This window comes from Phascolarctos cinereus, unplaced genomic scaffold (assembly GCF_003287225.1).
Source record: "Phascolarctos cinereus isolate Bilbo 61053 unplaced genomic scaffold, phaCin_HiC Scaffold_5;HRSCAF=322, whole genome shotgun sequence".
In the NCBI taxonomy this organism is placed as follows: domain Eukaryota; kingdom Metazoa; phylum Chordata; class Mammalia; order Diprotodontia; family Phascolarctidae; genus Phascolarctos; species Phascolarctos cinereus.
In genome coordinates, this window is record NW_027555958.1 from 221,265,226 (window position 1) to 221,280,374 (window position 15,149).

The 15,149-nt window shown below is 34.9% G+C and overlaps 1 protein-coding gene across 1 annotated transcript in view; it reads left to right on the forward strand.

Annotated features, from left to right (window-relative positions):
- Positions 1-14,122, forward strand: part of CRISP1 (cysteine rich secretory protein 1) — a 29,666-nt gene extending 15,544 nt beyond the window's left edge. The window contains exons 5-7 of the mRNA XM_020993928.2: positions 2,559-2,656; positions 5,846-5,934; positions 13,995-14,122. Coding sequence (XP_020849587.1) covers positions 2,559-2,656; positions 5,846-5,934; positions 13,995-14,122 — 315 coding nt within the window. The remainder of the gene's footprint in view (positions 1-2,558; positions 2,657-5,845; positions 5,935-13,994) is intronic.
- The last annotated feature ends 1,027 nt before the right edge of the window (positions 14,123-15,149 follow it).

A 15,149-nucleotide genomic window follows, 5' to 3' on the forward strand; every position in this document is an offset into this window, starting at 1 on the left:
TGCATTAAATGTTGCACTTGTATTGTGAATTCTCATTTTTTTCTATTTTATATTATAATCATTAGTGTCTCTGTCTTAACCAGTCTTAAAGGTTATCTTATTTAACTTTCTATTTATCCTAGTACGTAATACAGTGTTTGGCAAGTCCAAAGTATTTAGCGTTTGTTGATTTAAGAAAACAAAGCAGGTTAATTTGAGAGAGTAAAGTGACCAAAAAAGGCCACCAATAATGCAATTAACAGCCATTTACTATGTGCCAGGCTTTGTACTAAACACAAAGAAAAAGTGAACTTTATCACTGCCATCAAAGATTCTGCCTTCTAATGGGGAAAGCACATTGAACATGTAAAACATATGTAAAACATTCATTTGAAGTCGATTGAAGGGAATCATACAGAGAAAAGCACTAGCAATTAGAGAAACTAGGAAAGGCTCTCTGCATTTCCAGACTTCCCCCAGCAATGCTTCGGGTGGGTAGCAAGGTCCCCTGAGGCATTTACAAAACAGTAGATTATCAGCCAGAGCCTGAAGTCCCTGGCACAAAAAACTTGGGACAGCGCCCCTTCCACCCCAGGAGCAGAGCTCAACTTTAAAAATAAATTGAATAGGCTGAGGAAAATGACCAAAAAAACACAAACAAACAAACAAAAAAAGAACTTGACTACATATAACTAGATAGATAGATAGATAGATAGATAGATATAGATATAGATAGATATACAGATATAGATATAGATATAGATATAGATATAGATATAGATAGATATAGATATAGATATAGATATAGATATAGATATAGATATAGATATAGATATAGATATAGATATAGATATAGATATAGATATAGATATAGATATAGATATAGATATAGATATAGATGTACATATATATACACACACATATACACATATACATACATATACATACATATATATACACACACATATATTATACATATACATACATATATACTATATGTGTGTGTATGTGTGTGTATATGTATGTATGTATGTATGTATGCATGTATATATATATATATTATAGATAAATGACTATAGATCAAAACACGAATTCAGAGGAGGGCAACAACATGAAAACTCCTTTATTCAAAGCCTCAAAAAAAATGAGAATTGACTTCAGGCCCAAAAAGAACTCCTAGAAGAGCTCAGAAAGAACTTTGGAAATCAAATAAGGAGGAAGAAAAATTGGGAAAAGAAATGAGAATGATGCAAGAGAATCATGAAAAAAGAATCAACAGCTTGATAAAGGAAGCATAAAAAATGGAAAAAGATGTACAAAAATTTACTGAAGAAAATAAGTCCTTAAAACGTAGAATTGACCAAATAGAAAATGAGGTAAAGAAGCTAACCAAAGAAAATTACTCCTAAAAATTTAGAATTGGCAGGTGGGTGGAAGCTAATGACTCCATGGGGCATCAAGAACCAATCAAACAAAACCAAAAATGTCAAAAAAAATACAAGAAGATATAAAACATTTCCTTGGAAAAGTAGGCCCCAACACAAGTCATATGGCTGAATGGAAGAGGGAATGTTCTGTGGAAACCAGTTTGGACTCCTTTAATATTACCTACTGGGTATAGGAAGAGAAGTGAGTGGCTAGTACTTCTTGTCTTCTACTTCTCAGCAGAATATCAGCTCTCTTCCTATCTTTACTCTTCTTTGATGACAGTATGGTTGGTCTGCTGGGTCCAGGATGAGTATTAACTGATAACCTATTTCCATTGCCTTTTCAGGGATGCTTGGGTGTTATTGTTAAAGATTAGATTCTTGATTTATAGAAATCTAATTATTAATAAGTTATTGTGTTCATTACTGAGAAAGAAATATACCTGATAGTCTACATGCTGGATAGTTGTCATTAAAGATGTTTCTCTATTGAGTGAAATGTGTGCTTATTCAGTGACAGTTACTCTCAAGAACCGTCACCTTGTCAATCAACAAAAAGGGACTGGAGTTTTGAGTGCAGTGAGCTTTAACATATGTGGTTTACTCTGTTTCCTAATAATTGTCCAGGCAGAAAATCAGGCACTATCTTCCCAAAATTTTGAAATACAGTTCCATAGGTCAGCTAGGTGGCACAGTGGACAGAGCACTGGCTCTGGAGTCAGGAGAACCTGAGTTCAAATCTGGTCTCAAAGCAGACACTTGACACTTATTAGCTGTGTGACCCTGGGCAAGTCACTTAACCCCAATTGCCTCACCAAAAAAAAAATATGCAGGTCCATCAAATTCCCATAAAAATAAAAAAGAAAATTTTAAAGAAATGAATCATCTAATTCTTTGTTGGCTTCCAAGTTGTTTTCTTTCCTTCTGTTTGATTTCCTTTGGTTAAAGGTAGATGGATTACAAGGCCTGAGAATATGAGCAAAGGCCAATTTTCATGACTTTCTCATATAGGCTATTTTTAAAGCACCTGAAGACTCAAAATGATTTTTTTAAAAAAAACACTGGCATGTTAGAATTCATGCTTTTAAAAAAATGTATTTAGAAATGTACTTAAATTTGATAACCACATTGCTTTTTTTTTTTTCCTTTCAGACTGTTTGGTCCACGTCTTATATGATTGGCTGTGGTGTTGCTCATTGCCCCAATCAACAGATATTTAAATACTTCTATACATGCCACTATTGTCATGGGTATGTATAAATTTATACTTAGAAGTTCTTAACAGTTTATCCATCTAAAGCATCACAATTTACCCTTTTAATTATTGCAAAAGTGAAATTCAAATTAACATTTCTTTTCAGGGTAGGAGGTTATTTTTGTAAAGCATGCATTGATGATTCAACAGATAACAAATAGACTTCCCAGGATGCTTAATCATGATTCTTTTACTTCTTGGCTATTAAATTTACCCTTAAATAGGTTCATATTTCTGGGAACGGATTGAACCTTAGGGATTGTCTTTTCATGTTTAATCATTTTCCTGTCAATGATACCAAGGAATAGAGAAGTTAGTAACTTCCTGAAAATCTCAAAGCTTAGATTTGAACTCAGGTCCCCAGGTCCTAAATACAGAAAACACTAATTCCCAGAAATTACTATTATTAATAGTAATAATAATAATATTAATGACATCATCATAACTGTTGCTTTTCTTTTAGTTTTGTAGTACAGAAAGACAAACGGGAGCCATATCAAGACATCTATATATGCACATGATTTAGGCTACTAATAAGCAATTAGGTATATTCATGGTCTGTAGAACAAGACCCTCTTCTTTCTTCACTTTCCCCTTGTACCTCCTAATATCCACCTTACTTCCTGACAGTGTCTTCTTTTCTGAAGAATCTCAGCCAGACACATATAAAAGATCCTGACTAGAAGATCTTCTATTACAACATACTATCAGGCCTCTGATTGACCAATATGTTTTATTCTATCTGATTATATGTTTCCATGGCCAAACAGAAGGAGGCATCAGCTGCATTGTCTAAATAGTCTGAGCTAACTATAATACAAGTTCTGGAATTAGAGTTTACTGATTTGCAAGAAACTCTTGTTACTTCTGTGAATAGAACAAATTTACAAAAGAAAGTCAATCCAAGGGTAATTTCTGCTCTCTCCATTTGCTTTGGGGAATATTGACCCTAGGGTGAAAAATTATGAAGTGCGCAAGATCGGTTTTCTGTATCCTTCCATCTCTTGTACCACTGCTACACTCACCATTTGTCCACCTAATCTTCTAGGTCATCATGTTGTCCCTACCAACTCAAAAAACATGTGGATTTCATGCCATAAACCATTCTCACCCCACATTGAACTTAAGCATAGTATGAGGATCATTATTTTAGGTATTAGGGCTTACAATAGCTTTACAGATAACAAATTGCCTTATTTTCATTTTAACAAGGGGCTTCAAAGCTTGAATCAAAAGAGTAAGAAAAGATTAAGAATCCTGGAAAGGGTATTGGTCAGGAGAAGTATTTTTTTTTCTTTTGAAAAAGTATTTTTATTGCTATCTTTTGTTTTTACATTGCTTTGAATTCAGAGATATAAAATTCAAGGTCCCTTTCCATTGTCAGATTAAAATGTAGTTGGGAAATATCTAAAAAATAAAAAATACAATAAAATATTAACATTAATTTGTAGTTTTCCTAGTCAATATGAAGCCAACAGAGATCTGCTTCTATCTGAGTTTGATACTACTGTCTCCCTATTTCCTTTGCTCTCTCCCACAAAGACAAAGAAAAAGGTGAAACTCACCAAAAACAATCAACACATAAAAATGCAGATGTTATATACAGTACTACACATTTGTGTACTGCAAAGAATGATTTTTTTTCATATCTCTTCACTAGAGATTTTTTATACTTTTTATAATATTCAGTTTGTATTATTTTGTGGTTGTTATTGTTGTATTTATCACTTACATTGTTATATTCATTGGATATATTATTTTCTTGGCTCACTTTATTTTATATCTGTCCTTGTGTAAATTTTTCCATGATTCTCTGTATTCATAATTATTGTTTCATATAGCAAAGTAGTATTACATCACGTTCATATACTATAATTTGTTTTGCCATTCTTTGATAACTGAGTGTCTACTTTGTTTCCATATCTTTGCTGATACAAAAAGTTCTGCTATACATATTTTGGTATATGTTGAACTTTTCAAATTGTAAATTACTTCCTTGGAATATATGTCTAGCATCTGAATCTCTCCACCAACCAGGGCAGGGGAACCTAAAGCCTCAAAGCCACATGTGGCCTTCTAGGTCCTTGGATACAGCCTTTTGACTGAGTCCAAGTTTTACAAAACAAATCTATCTATTAAGGAGATTTGTTCTGTGAAGTTTGGATTCAGTAAAAGGGCAACACTTGAGGATCTAGAGGGCCACATGTGGCCTTGAGACTGCAGGTTCCCCATCCCTCCATGATTTTAACTATTTTATTTGCATAATTCTTAATTGCTTTCCAGAATGGTTATACAAATTCACAACCCCAACAGCAATGCATTTGTGTGCCTGTATTTCCACTCTTTTTTTTTAATCTTTGCTGATTTACTAGGTCTGAGGTAAAATCTCAGGATTATTTTGATATGCCTTTTTTGCCTAGTATGCCTATTTTGATATGACTTGTGATTTGAAGCATTCTTTCATATGGTAATTGGTAGTTCAAATACTTCATCTAAGGCCTGTTCATATCCTTTCATCACTTATTTATTTGGAAATGGCTTTTACTTTTATACACACATGTTAATTGTCTCTATGTCTTGGATTAAAAATCCTTATCAGAGATATTTGAAACAAACTTCTCCTTCAGTTAACTATTTCAGGGGAAGCAGTTCCCCTTAATTCATTCCACAAAGGCAACTTTTCTGCCTATAAGTACAAGCTATCTATACAAAGAAGTAGAGCTACCCATGTTCCACTGTATATCAAATCACCTTACAAAAGTGTCTCAGTTTCAAAACAGTCATCTTCTTTCCATTGTGAACAGCTAAATGAAGTACTGTAGAGACTATAATGTGCTGTGGGTTTGTTTGGCTTTCTTGTCGAATCGATAGTAAATATCACCTTGTACCTAGGATTCCATAATTTGCAAATGTGTTTTGAAGGAGAGAATGGAAACCTGAGCATCAAATTAAAACATAAACTCAAACCAAGTCACATATAATAGTGTTTGTGGGTCACATTAAAAAAAATGGAGAAATCTCACTCTGCAAGATTTTGTGAATTTTAACATCCACATTATATATGAAAGATTGCTCATATGATTATGTGGATTTTTCTCTTTAGGATAGAAGGCATTTTCTGCCAACAATGAGTAACCCTTAGACATGACTGGGACTAAATCATTCTAGTTATTTGATTTTCTAGGGGAAATAATCCTGCAACTTTTACTACACCTTATAAGAAGGGGATCCCATGTGGAGACTGCCCTGGCCAATGTGAAAACAAACTCTGCAGTAAGTTTTCCAAATCAAGAAAATTTAAAGAGAATGATTGATCACTAAGCCAATGACATCCCAAAAACATCTGTAACTCATTATTATTGAGCAGTTTTACTTTCCACATTTTTGGGTCGTTTAATCAGGTTACCTGTGGGAAGCACTAGCAGCACCCTTCCCACTCACATGTTTACTAAGAGACTGAGGTAATTCTTTTTTTTTATAAGGTTATAGATTTATTTTTTAATATAAATTTATTTTTAGCTTTCAATATTCACTCCCACAAGTTTTTGAATTCCAAATTTATACCCCATCTCCCCCCTCCTCCCACCCCAAGATGGCATGCATTCTGAATATACCCTTCCCCTAGTCTGTCCTCTCTTCTATCTTTCTCCCCTTCTCTTATCCCCTTCCCCTTCTATTTTCCTGTAGGACAGGATAGACTTCTGTACCCCATTTCCTGTATTTCTTATTTCCCAGTAGCATGTGAAAATTTTTTTAAACATATGTTTTTAAAACTTTAGGTTTCAAATTTTCTCTCTTCCTCCCTACCCACCCTCATTGAAAAGGCAAGCAACTCAATATAGGTTGTACATGTGCAGTTATGCAAAACACTTCAGTAGACATGTTGTGAAAAACTAACTCTATTTCCCTTAATCCTATCCTGCCCTCCCATTTATTCTATTCTTTCTTTTGACCCTGTCCCTCCTCAGAAGTATTTCTTCTGATTACCCCTTTCCCAATCTGCCCTCCTCTCTATCATCCCCTGCTCTCTTGTCCCCTTCTCCCCCTATTTTCCTGTAGGGTAAGACAGATTTCCATACCCAATTGAATGTGTATGTTATTCCCTCCTTAAGCCAAATCCTATGAGAATAAGATTCACTCATTCTCTCACCTTCCCCGTTTCCCTCTGTAAGAGACTTTTCTTTTCTGTTTTTTTTTGTGAGATAATTTACCCCATTCTACCTCTCCCTTTCTTCTTCTCTGAGTATAATCCTCTCTCATCCCTTAATTTTATTCTCCAGATATGACCCTTAATCTTCAACTCACCCTGTGCCCTATCTATCTACTATACATACATATAATTTTTTTCCTCCAACTACCCTAATACTGACAAAGGTCTCATGAGTTATAAATATCATCTTTCCATGCAGGAATGTAAACAGTTCAATCTTAATAAGTCTCTTATGATTTCTCTTTCCTGTTTACCTCTTCATGTTCCACTGAGTCCTGTATTTGAAAGTCAAATTTTCTATTCAGCTCTGGTCTTTTCATCAAGAATGCTTGAAAGTCCTCTATTTCACTGAATGACCATTTTTTCCCCTGAAGGATTATACTCAGTTTTGCTGGGTAGGTGATTCTTGGTTGTAATCCTATCTCCTTTGCCCTCTGGAATATTATATTCCATGCCCTGCGGTCCTTTAATGTAGAAGCTGCTAAATCTTGTGTTATCCTGATTGTGTTTCCACAGTACTTGAATGTTTCCTTCTGGCAGCTTGTAATATTTTCTCCTTGACCTGGGAACTCTGGAATTTGGCTACAATATTCCTAGGAGTTTTCCTTTGGGGATCTCTTTCAGGAGGAGATCTGTGGATTCTTTCAATTTCTATTTTGCCCTCTGGTTCTAATATCAGGGCAGTTTTCCTTGATAATTTCTTGAAAGATGATGTCTAGGCTCTTTTTTTGATCATGGCTTTCAGATAGTCCAATAATTTTTAAATTCTCTCTCCTGGATCTATTTTCCAGGTCAGTTGTTTTTCCAATGAGATATTTCACATTGTTTTCTAATTTTTCATTCTTTTGGATTTGTTTACTGTGTCTGATTTCTCATAAAGTCACTATCTTCCAATTGCTCTATTCTAATTTTTAAGGAAGTATTTTCTTCAGTAAGCTTTTGGACTTCCTTTTCCATTTGGCCAATTTTTCTTTTTAGGGCATTTTCTCCTCATTGGCTTTTTGGACCTCTTTTGCCATTTGGGTTAGGCTATTTTTTAAGGTGTTATTTTCTTCAGTATTTTTTTGGGTCTCCTTTAGCAAGCTGTTGACTTGTTTTTCATGATTTTCTTGCATCACTCTCATTTCTCTTCCCAGTTTTTCCTCTACTTCCCTTACTTGCTTCTCAAAATCCCTTTTGAGCTCTTCCAAGGCCTGGGACTGATTCATATTTTTTCTTGGAGGCTTTGGATGTAGGAGCTTTGACTTTGTTGTCTTCTTCTGGTTGTATATTTTGATCTTCTTTTTCACCAAAGTAAGATTATAGTCTGACTCTTTTTGCTGCTTGCTCATGATCCCAGCCAATTACTTGAGTTTTAAACTCTTTGTTAAGGTAAGAGTCTGCTTCCAATGTGGAGAATGTACTGTCCCAAGCTTCAGGGGTTTGTACAGCTGTTTTCAGAGATACTTGTAGGGACCTGTAAATTTTCAGTTCTTCCAAGGTGGTATGATAAGGGGAGGTGTTTACTCCTTTCCTGGCCTGTGACCACAAGTATTCCTTTCTGTCCTGTAACTGTGAGGAGGGTTCCTCTCCACAGCCACTCAAGCTACCATGCCAGCATTCCTCCTCACCCCAGCACCGCCAGAACTGTGACCCAGATCCAAAGGGCAAAGCAAGAGATTCCTGCCTCAGCACTGGCAAAGAGATCCCTGCAATCCCTCTCTGATCAGCCACTGGATTCCCCCTCAGTCTGTGAGCCAGAAGCTCGGGAAGCAGCTGCCCCCCCAGGGCCGCTCTTGGGGAATGGTGCTGAAACCCCACCTTCCTGTCTCAGCACTGACAGAAACAGACTTTTCCCACTGACCTTCTAAGTTGTCTTTGGCATTCGTGGATTGAGGAGTCTGGAAACCACCACAGCTGCCCGAGATTCAGTCCTCTGAGGCCTGCTCCAGGTTCTGCAGTGTGCGCACGCGCTGTGCTGCTCCTGGCGATACACCTTTCTGATCATCATCCAGGTTGTCTTGGGCTGGAAATTTGTTTCACTCTGTCTTTTTGTGTGTTCTGCTGCTTCAGGATTTGTTTAGAGCCATTTTTTATGAGTATTTGGAGGGGTTTGGAGGAGAGCTCAAGCAAGTCACTGCTTTCATTCTGCCATCTTGGCTCGGCCCCTGAGGTAATTCTTTAACATAAAAAGCACTAGTTCTGGAATCAGAAGGCCTGGGTTCAAATCCCACCTCTGATATCTATTCTGTGTGTTCTGTTGATCAATCATTTAAATTCCATGGGCCTCATTTTCTAAATCTTTAAAATGAGGTGGTTGTACTACATGGACTGTAAGGTCTCTTTTTGTTCTATATCTATGATCCTGTAATAGAATGGAAAGTTGAACTAGATTCCTACATCTCACTTTACTGACAAATTTTTGGTCCTATAAGCAAGGCTAACAAAATAATTAAGGAAATAAGTGTTGGTTTGGTCCTGCTTTTCCAGTCATATACTTTCCTTCTCATGTCCTTTCAGACACTATTCTCCAACCTACAAGCACCCTCTTTCTGCACATTGTATGTACTCTGATCTTAGACATTTATCTCCCATTCCCCTAGTAGCAGCCCTTATTTTCAGCTTTTCTACCAGAGTTTTTTTTTTCTTGGCTTCTATCTCTCTTATAGTACTTGACTCTTATTTATGAATTCTCAGCTAGTTAACATGATAAAAATAATCAATACTAAAGACAATGAGTAGTAATGATTTAACATGCCCTTCTTCCTTGTGGACACTTGGACTAACTTTCTGGAGCTATAATACTTTGACCCAAAACAATGACTGGGAATTTCATGGACTCTAGTGTCTCAGGACCACATAATCTTATAGAATCACATAATTGGAAAGGACTTTAGAGACTGTCTAGTCCAAATGGTATATAATCAAGAATGCCCTCTGAAAAATCCTTGACAAAAGGTAATCCAGGCTCATCCTGAAAACCTAAGAAACTGCTACCACCATACCACCTGGTGACTATTCTAATTGTTAGAATCTTGTTTTGTTTTGTTTTTTCATCTTAAATAGAACCAAAACGTGTTTCTTTAAAACATTCACCAGTTGCTCCTTGTTCTCCTTCCCAGGCTGAGGAGAACAAGTTTCGCTCTATTTCCACATCAAAAACCTATAAATACGTGAATAGTTATCCTGTCCTTCTTAAAACATCTAAAATTTTGGTTAAAGGTTCCCAAAGTTCTTCAAATGAGTCTCACATAGTATGTTAATCAGTCCTTTAACTATCGTGATTACCCTCCAATGGACGCACTTCAACTTTATGACATAATTTTTAAAAATATGGCTGCCATAAACAAAATATTAAAGAAGTAACTGGCCATATGTTTATCACCCCTTTTGATCTGTATAGGGATGTTATCCTTCATGCTGCTTTGGTAAATTGTCCATTCTCAATGCAAACCAAGATGCATTTTTTGGCTTCCATATCACCTTACTGACTCACATTCTTCTTCATACCTATTCATACATTTTCAATTAAAACTTTTGACAAGTTAATCTTAACTCAGTAACCCTTACCCCTTGACCAGTTTGGTTTTCTGCAATTGATTCTTTGAACTGAAGTTCACATATATCCATATTTAATTTCATCTTAGATTTGGTCAATCATTCCATTCCAATTCTGTGATGCAGTCATATAATATCTGATAATATAATAAGCTTTGTCTTCAAGTCCTTGATGAACATGTTTAATAGCAGAGAGCCAAATAGAAATCATCAGAATACTTCACTAGAGATTTCTCTCCAATTCAACATCATCATCATAAAACCCAAAAGTAATTATTATTTATATAGTGCTTTAATGATTGCAAAGCACTTCACATCTTGACATCTCTGTGATATAGGTGCTATTATTATTCCCATGTTACATATTAAGAAGCTGAGAATGAGAAAAACTGACACTTGCTCAGGGGTTCACAGTAACTGTGGAAAGATCTAAACAGAGTATTAGTGACTACAGTCCAAGACTTTACTCTGCCATATTGCTATTAGAGGATTATTACCTCTTTCGTTTTGTAGAGGAAAATTATTTCATTTGTTAAACCTATTGTAGATTACTCCTTGGGTCTAATAATTCAAAAAGGTCCAATATATCCATTTTGTTTATAAACACCATGAGAGATTTAAAAATACTCTGCTAAAATCTAGACAAACTATATCTACAGCAATGTCCTAAACTTTCAGTCTAGTTACCTTTTCCAAAAAGGAAATTAAGTTATTTTGGTCTGGTCAGTGTTCCTAACAAAGGCCCTTGTCTTTCACCAAACTATTCCTATAACAATCTGTTAAAAGCTAACATGGTATGTGGTGGATAGAGTATTAGGCATACAGTAAGGAAATTCTTTGTTTAAATTCTGCCCCCAATATTTACTTACTCTGTAAAAATGGACACAACATTTAAATTCTCTGAATCTGAACTTTTTCACCTTTTAAAACACTTAACATTTCTGGGTCTCAGTTTCCTCATATGTAAAATGAGAAGGTTGGACACAATGTCTTCTAAGTTCTTTTCCAGCATTAAATCTACAATCCTTTGACCTATTATTGAAATGGTCTTCTTTTTCATGACCACCTCTTCCAACCCCTTGAAGCAGCTAGGTGCTTAAAGGACTATGAGCCACCTCCTTCAAGTGCTATTTTATGACTCCTACAAAGGTTATGTGCCCTTTAAATAATTTTGCATATATTTTGTATATATTTGCTTATTATTACTCTATTTGTTTATCAAGGAATATGTTGTATTCCATCTTGGCCAACTTCTAAAACAAAGGGGACAGTTAAGAAATATTTTTTGGTTGACTGACGATTTTTTTAAATGGACCTTGACCACTGTGTAACAATCATTGTTTTTTTATTTAATTAATTTTATTGCACTTTAAGTTTTGAACTATTTCTTTCCCTCCATTCCCACCCTGAACTAGAGAAGGCCACCATTTCATACAAACACACACACACACAAACACACACACACACACACGTGAAACCATACTATGCATACTTCTCTTTATAAATTCTATCTCTGGAGGGGAATACTATCTTCCTTCACAGGTCCTTTGTAGTTCATTTCAGTAATACTCAATAATTTGAATAATACTCAGAATTACTTAGTCATTATTCTTTGAACACCATTGTTGTTACTGTATATGATATTCTTTTGCTTATGTTCATTTCACTCTTCATTATTTCATGCAAGTCTTTCAGGATTTTTTTTCTAAAATCAACCAACTGATCATTTTTTACAGCACAGTAGCATTCATTACAACCATATAACACAACTTGTCTAGCCATTCTCCAATTGATTGACATCCCTTCAATTTCAAGTTCTTTGCCACCACAACAAGAGCTGTTACAAATATTTTAGAACTTATAAGTTCTTTTCCTTGATCACCTTTTGGAATAGACCTAATGGTATTGTTGTGTCAAAGAGCATACATACTTTCACAACACTTTGGGCATAATTCCACATTGTTCTCCAAAATGATTAGGTTAGTTTACAATTCAACCAACACTGTATTAATGTCCCAATTGTCTTATATCCTTTCCAACATTTGTCATTTTCCACTTTATCATTTTAGTCAATCCAATAGATGTGGGATGAAATCTCAAAATTGTTACAATTCGTATTTCTCTAATTCATAATGATTTAGAGGATTTTATATGACTTTGATACAGTTTTATCAGTTTTATGACTTTGATACAGCTTTGATTTCTTCATTAAAAAAACTGCATGTTCATAACCTTTGACCATTTATCATTAAGGAAATGATTCATATTCTTTTAAATTTGACAAAGTTCTTTATATATTTGAGACATGAGATCTCTATTTGAGAAACTGTCTATAAAGACCATTCCCAGTGTTCTGCTTTCTTTCTAATCTTAGCTACACTGGTGTCCTTTGTACAAAACCATTTACTTTAATGCGATCAATATTATCCATTTTATATTCCACAACGTTCTCTGTCTCTTCTTTATCCATAGATTTTCCTATCCACAAGTCTGATAGGTAATATGTTCCACTTTCTTCCAATTTTCTTATATCTCCGTTTACATCTAAGTCATGTATCTATTTTGACCTTATCTTGGTAAAAAGCATAAGATATTAGTCTATACCCAATTTCTGTCAGATTGCTTTCTAGTTTTCCTGACAATTTTTACCAGATAGCTAATTCTTATCCAAAAGCTTAAATCATTACATTTGTCAAACACAAGGTTACTATAATCAATTACCACTGTGTATTGTATATATACTCTGTTCCACTGATCTACCTTTGTATGCTTTCGTCAATACCACATTGTTTTGATAATTACTGCCTTATAGTATAGATGAAGATCTATTATATCTAAAGCTCCTTCATTTAATTTTTTTCATTAATTCCTTTGATATTTTGGACCTTTTGTTCTTCCAAATGAATTTTACTTTCTTCTAGCTCAATAAAATATTTTTGGTAATTTAATTGGGATGGCATCAAATAAATAGATTACTTTAGGTAAAATTGTCATTTTTATGTTGGCTCTGCCCAACCATATAGTGATAATTCTAATCATCTATAATTGATATCATGTTCCATACAAGGTTCAAGGTACCCATTCTAAGTCTATTCTTCCCTCTCACAAGATAGTCTCGCATATTTTACTGAAATGATTGAATCCATCTATTCTGAGTGATCATTTCTACCCTCTACATATCCCCAAACTTCTGTATATTTTTAGTTATTCTTTCCACCTTATCTCCAGTCTCAGGGGATATGATATCTCTCCTCATTAAGGCCAGCCTCTCAAAACATTACATCGATCCCATGCTCTTCAAAACTAGACTAAAATTTTATCTCATTTGGGTTCTGTATGATCCCATATCTGTTTATTTCCACAGGATATCCCTTATCCTTGTACATATATATGTGTATAAATTTATGTATATGTGTGTATATTATAAATACAAACATGTGTTGCTTATTTAATTTTCAATTGGAATTACCAATGCTGGGCACAATGCCTGGAACACAGTAGATATGTCAAAATGGTTTTTATATTGAAATGGATTTTCTCCTTCTATGAATAATGTCCTATTTATTCAAATATGTTTGTTTTTCAGCCAATCCATGTCCCTACGTTGATGTTGCTATTAACTGTCCAGATGCTGTACGTATTGCTTCATGCAATCATAAGGTAGTTGCTGCAAGATGTGAAGCTAGCTGCAGGTGTAAAAATGAAATAAAGTAATATTGTATTCCCTTTGGCTTAAATTGGCTTCCTCTAATGCATATACACAGATGCATTTAATAGATGCATTTAATGCTGCCTCTTTTTTTTTTTTTGCTTTTTCTTGCCTTACATCACAATATCCAATTATTCACAATGCCTCATAAGGCACAGTGCTGTGCACACAGTAAGAATTTACATGTGCTCATGTTATTTTTGTTAATGGAGTAATAAGAGTATAAGACCCCTATAGATATATCCTGCTTCATTTTTCTCTTTCTCATTCTACTTCCTAACTAACTTTCTAACTTCTAGTACATAACAGAAGTTTAATAAATACTTGTTGGCTGTATATTGATAAATAAATGTAGGATAAATGAATTAAATTTGGATCTTAGCTACACACAAAACATTGTCTGATTGTTATTCTTCAATAAGAAATACAGAGGTTTTATTTATTCCGTATGCTAAGTATTAATTATTACTTTTAGCAACGGTTCTCAAACATTTTGGTCTCACCATCCCCCTTGCACTTTTGAAAATTACAACAAGAGATGATATAGCTGGGGCAGCTGTCACCAAGATGGTCCTTCTCAGGGACACTGGAGAGGGAAAAACCCAATTCTAAGGGAAAAAAAAGACAAAAATCCCACCTCTGGTATAAAAAGTTTTTAACTAGAAGTGTTTAACTAGAAGCGAGTATGGTTATTCTAGCATATATTCCTAAATGACAAATACATGATAATCTAATCCATTAAGGTTCTTTTATACCATATCAATCAATGAATCCTTTCTTTTCTTTCTCTGGTGGTGAGCAATGAGGAAAAGCAATTATGTTCCTCCTTCAGGTGGGAAATGGGTCTCAGTACCTCCCTCATCCAAAAATACAATAAACCTAGGAGAACAGAGCCATGCTATTGCTGAGAGATGTGACAGCAATGGCGGCGGGAATCCCCTATCACTTTACTATCTCCTCTACCAAGCCATCAGTATGTGTGTTGTGAATACAGGGTTTTGTGCTCTTGCCTTTTTGCTCTTTCCTGCTCTT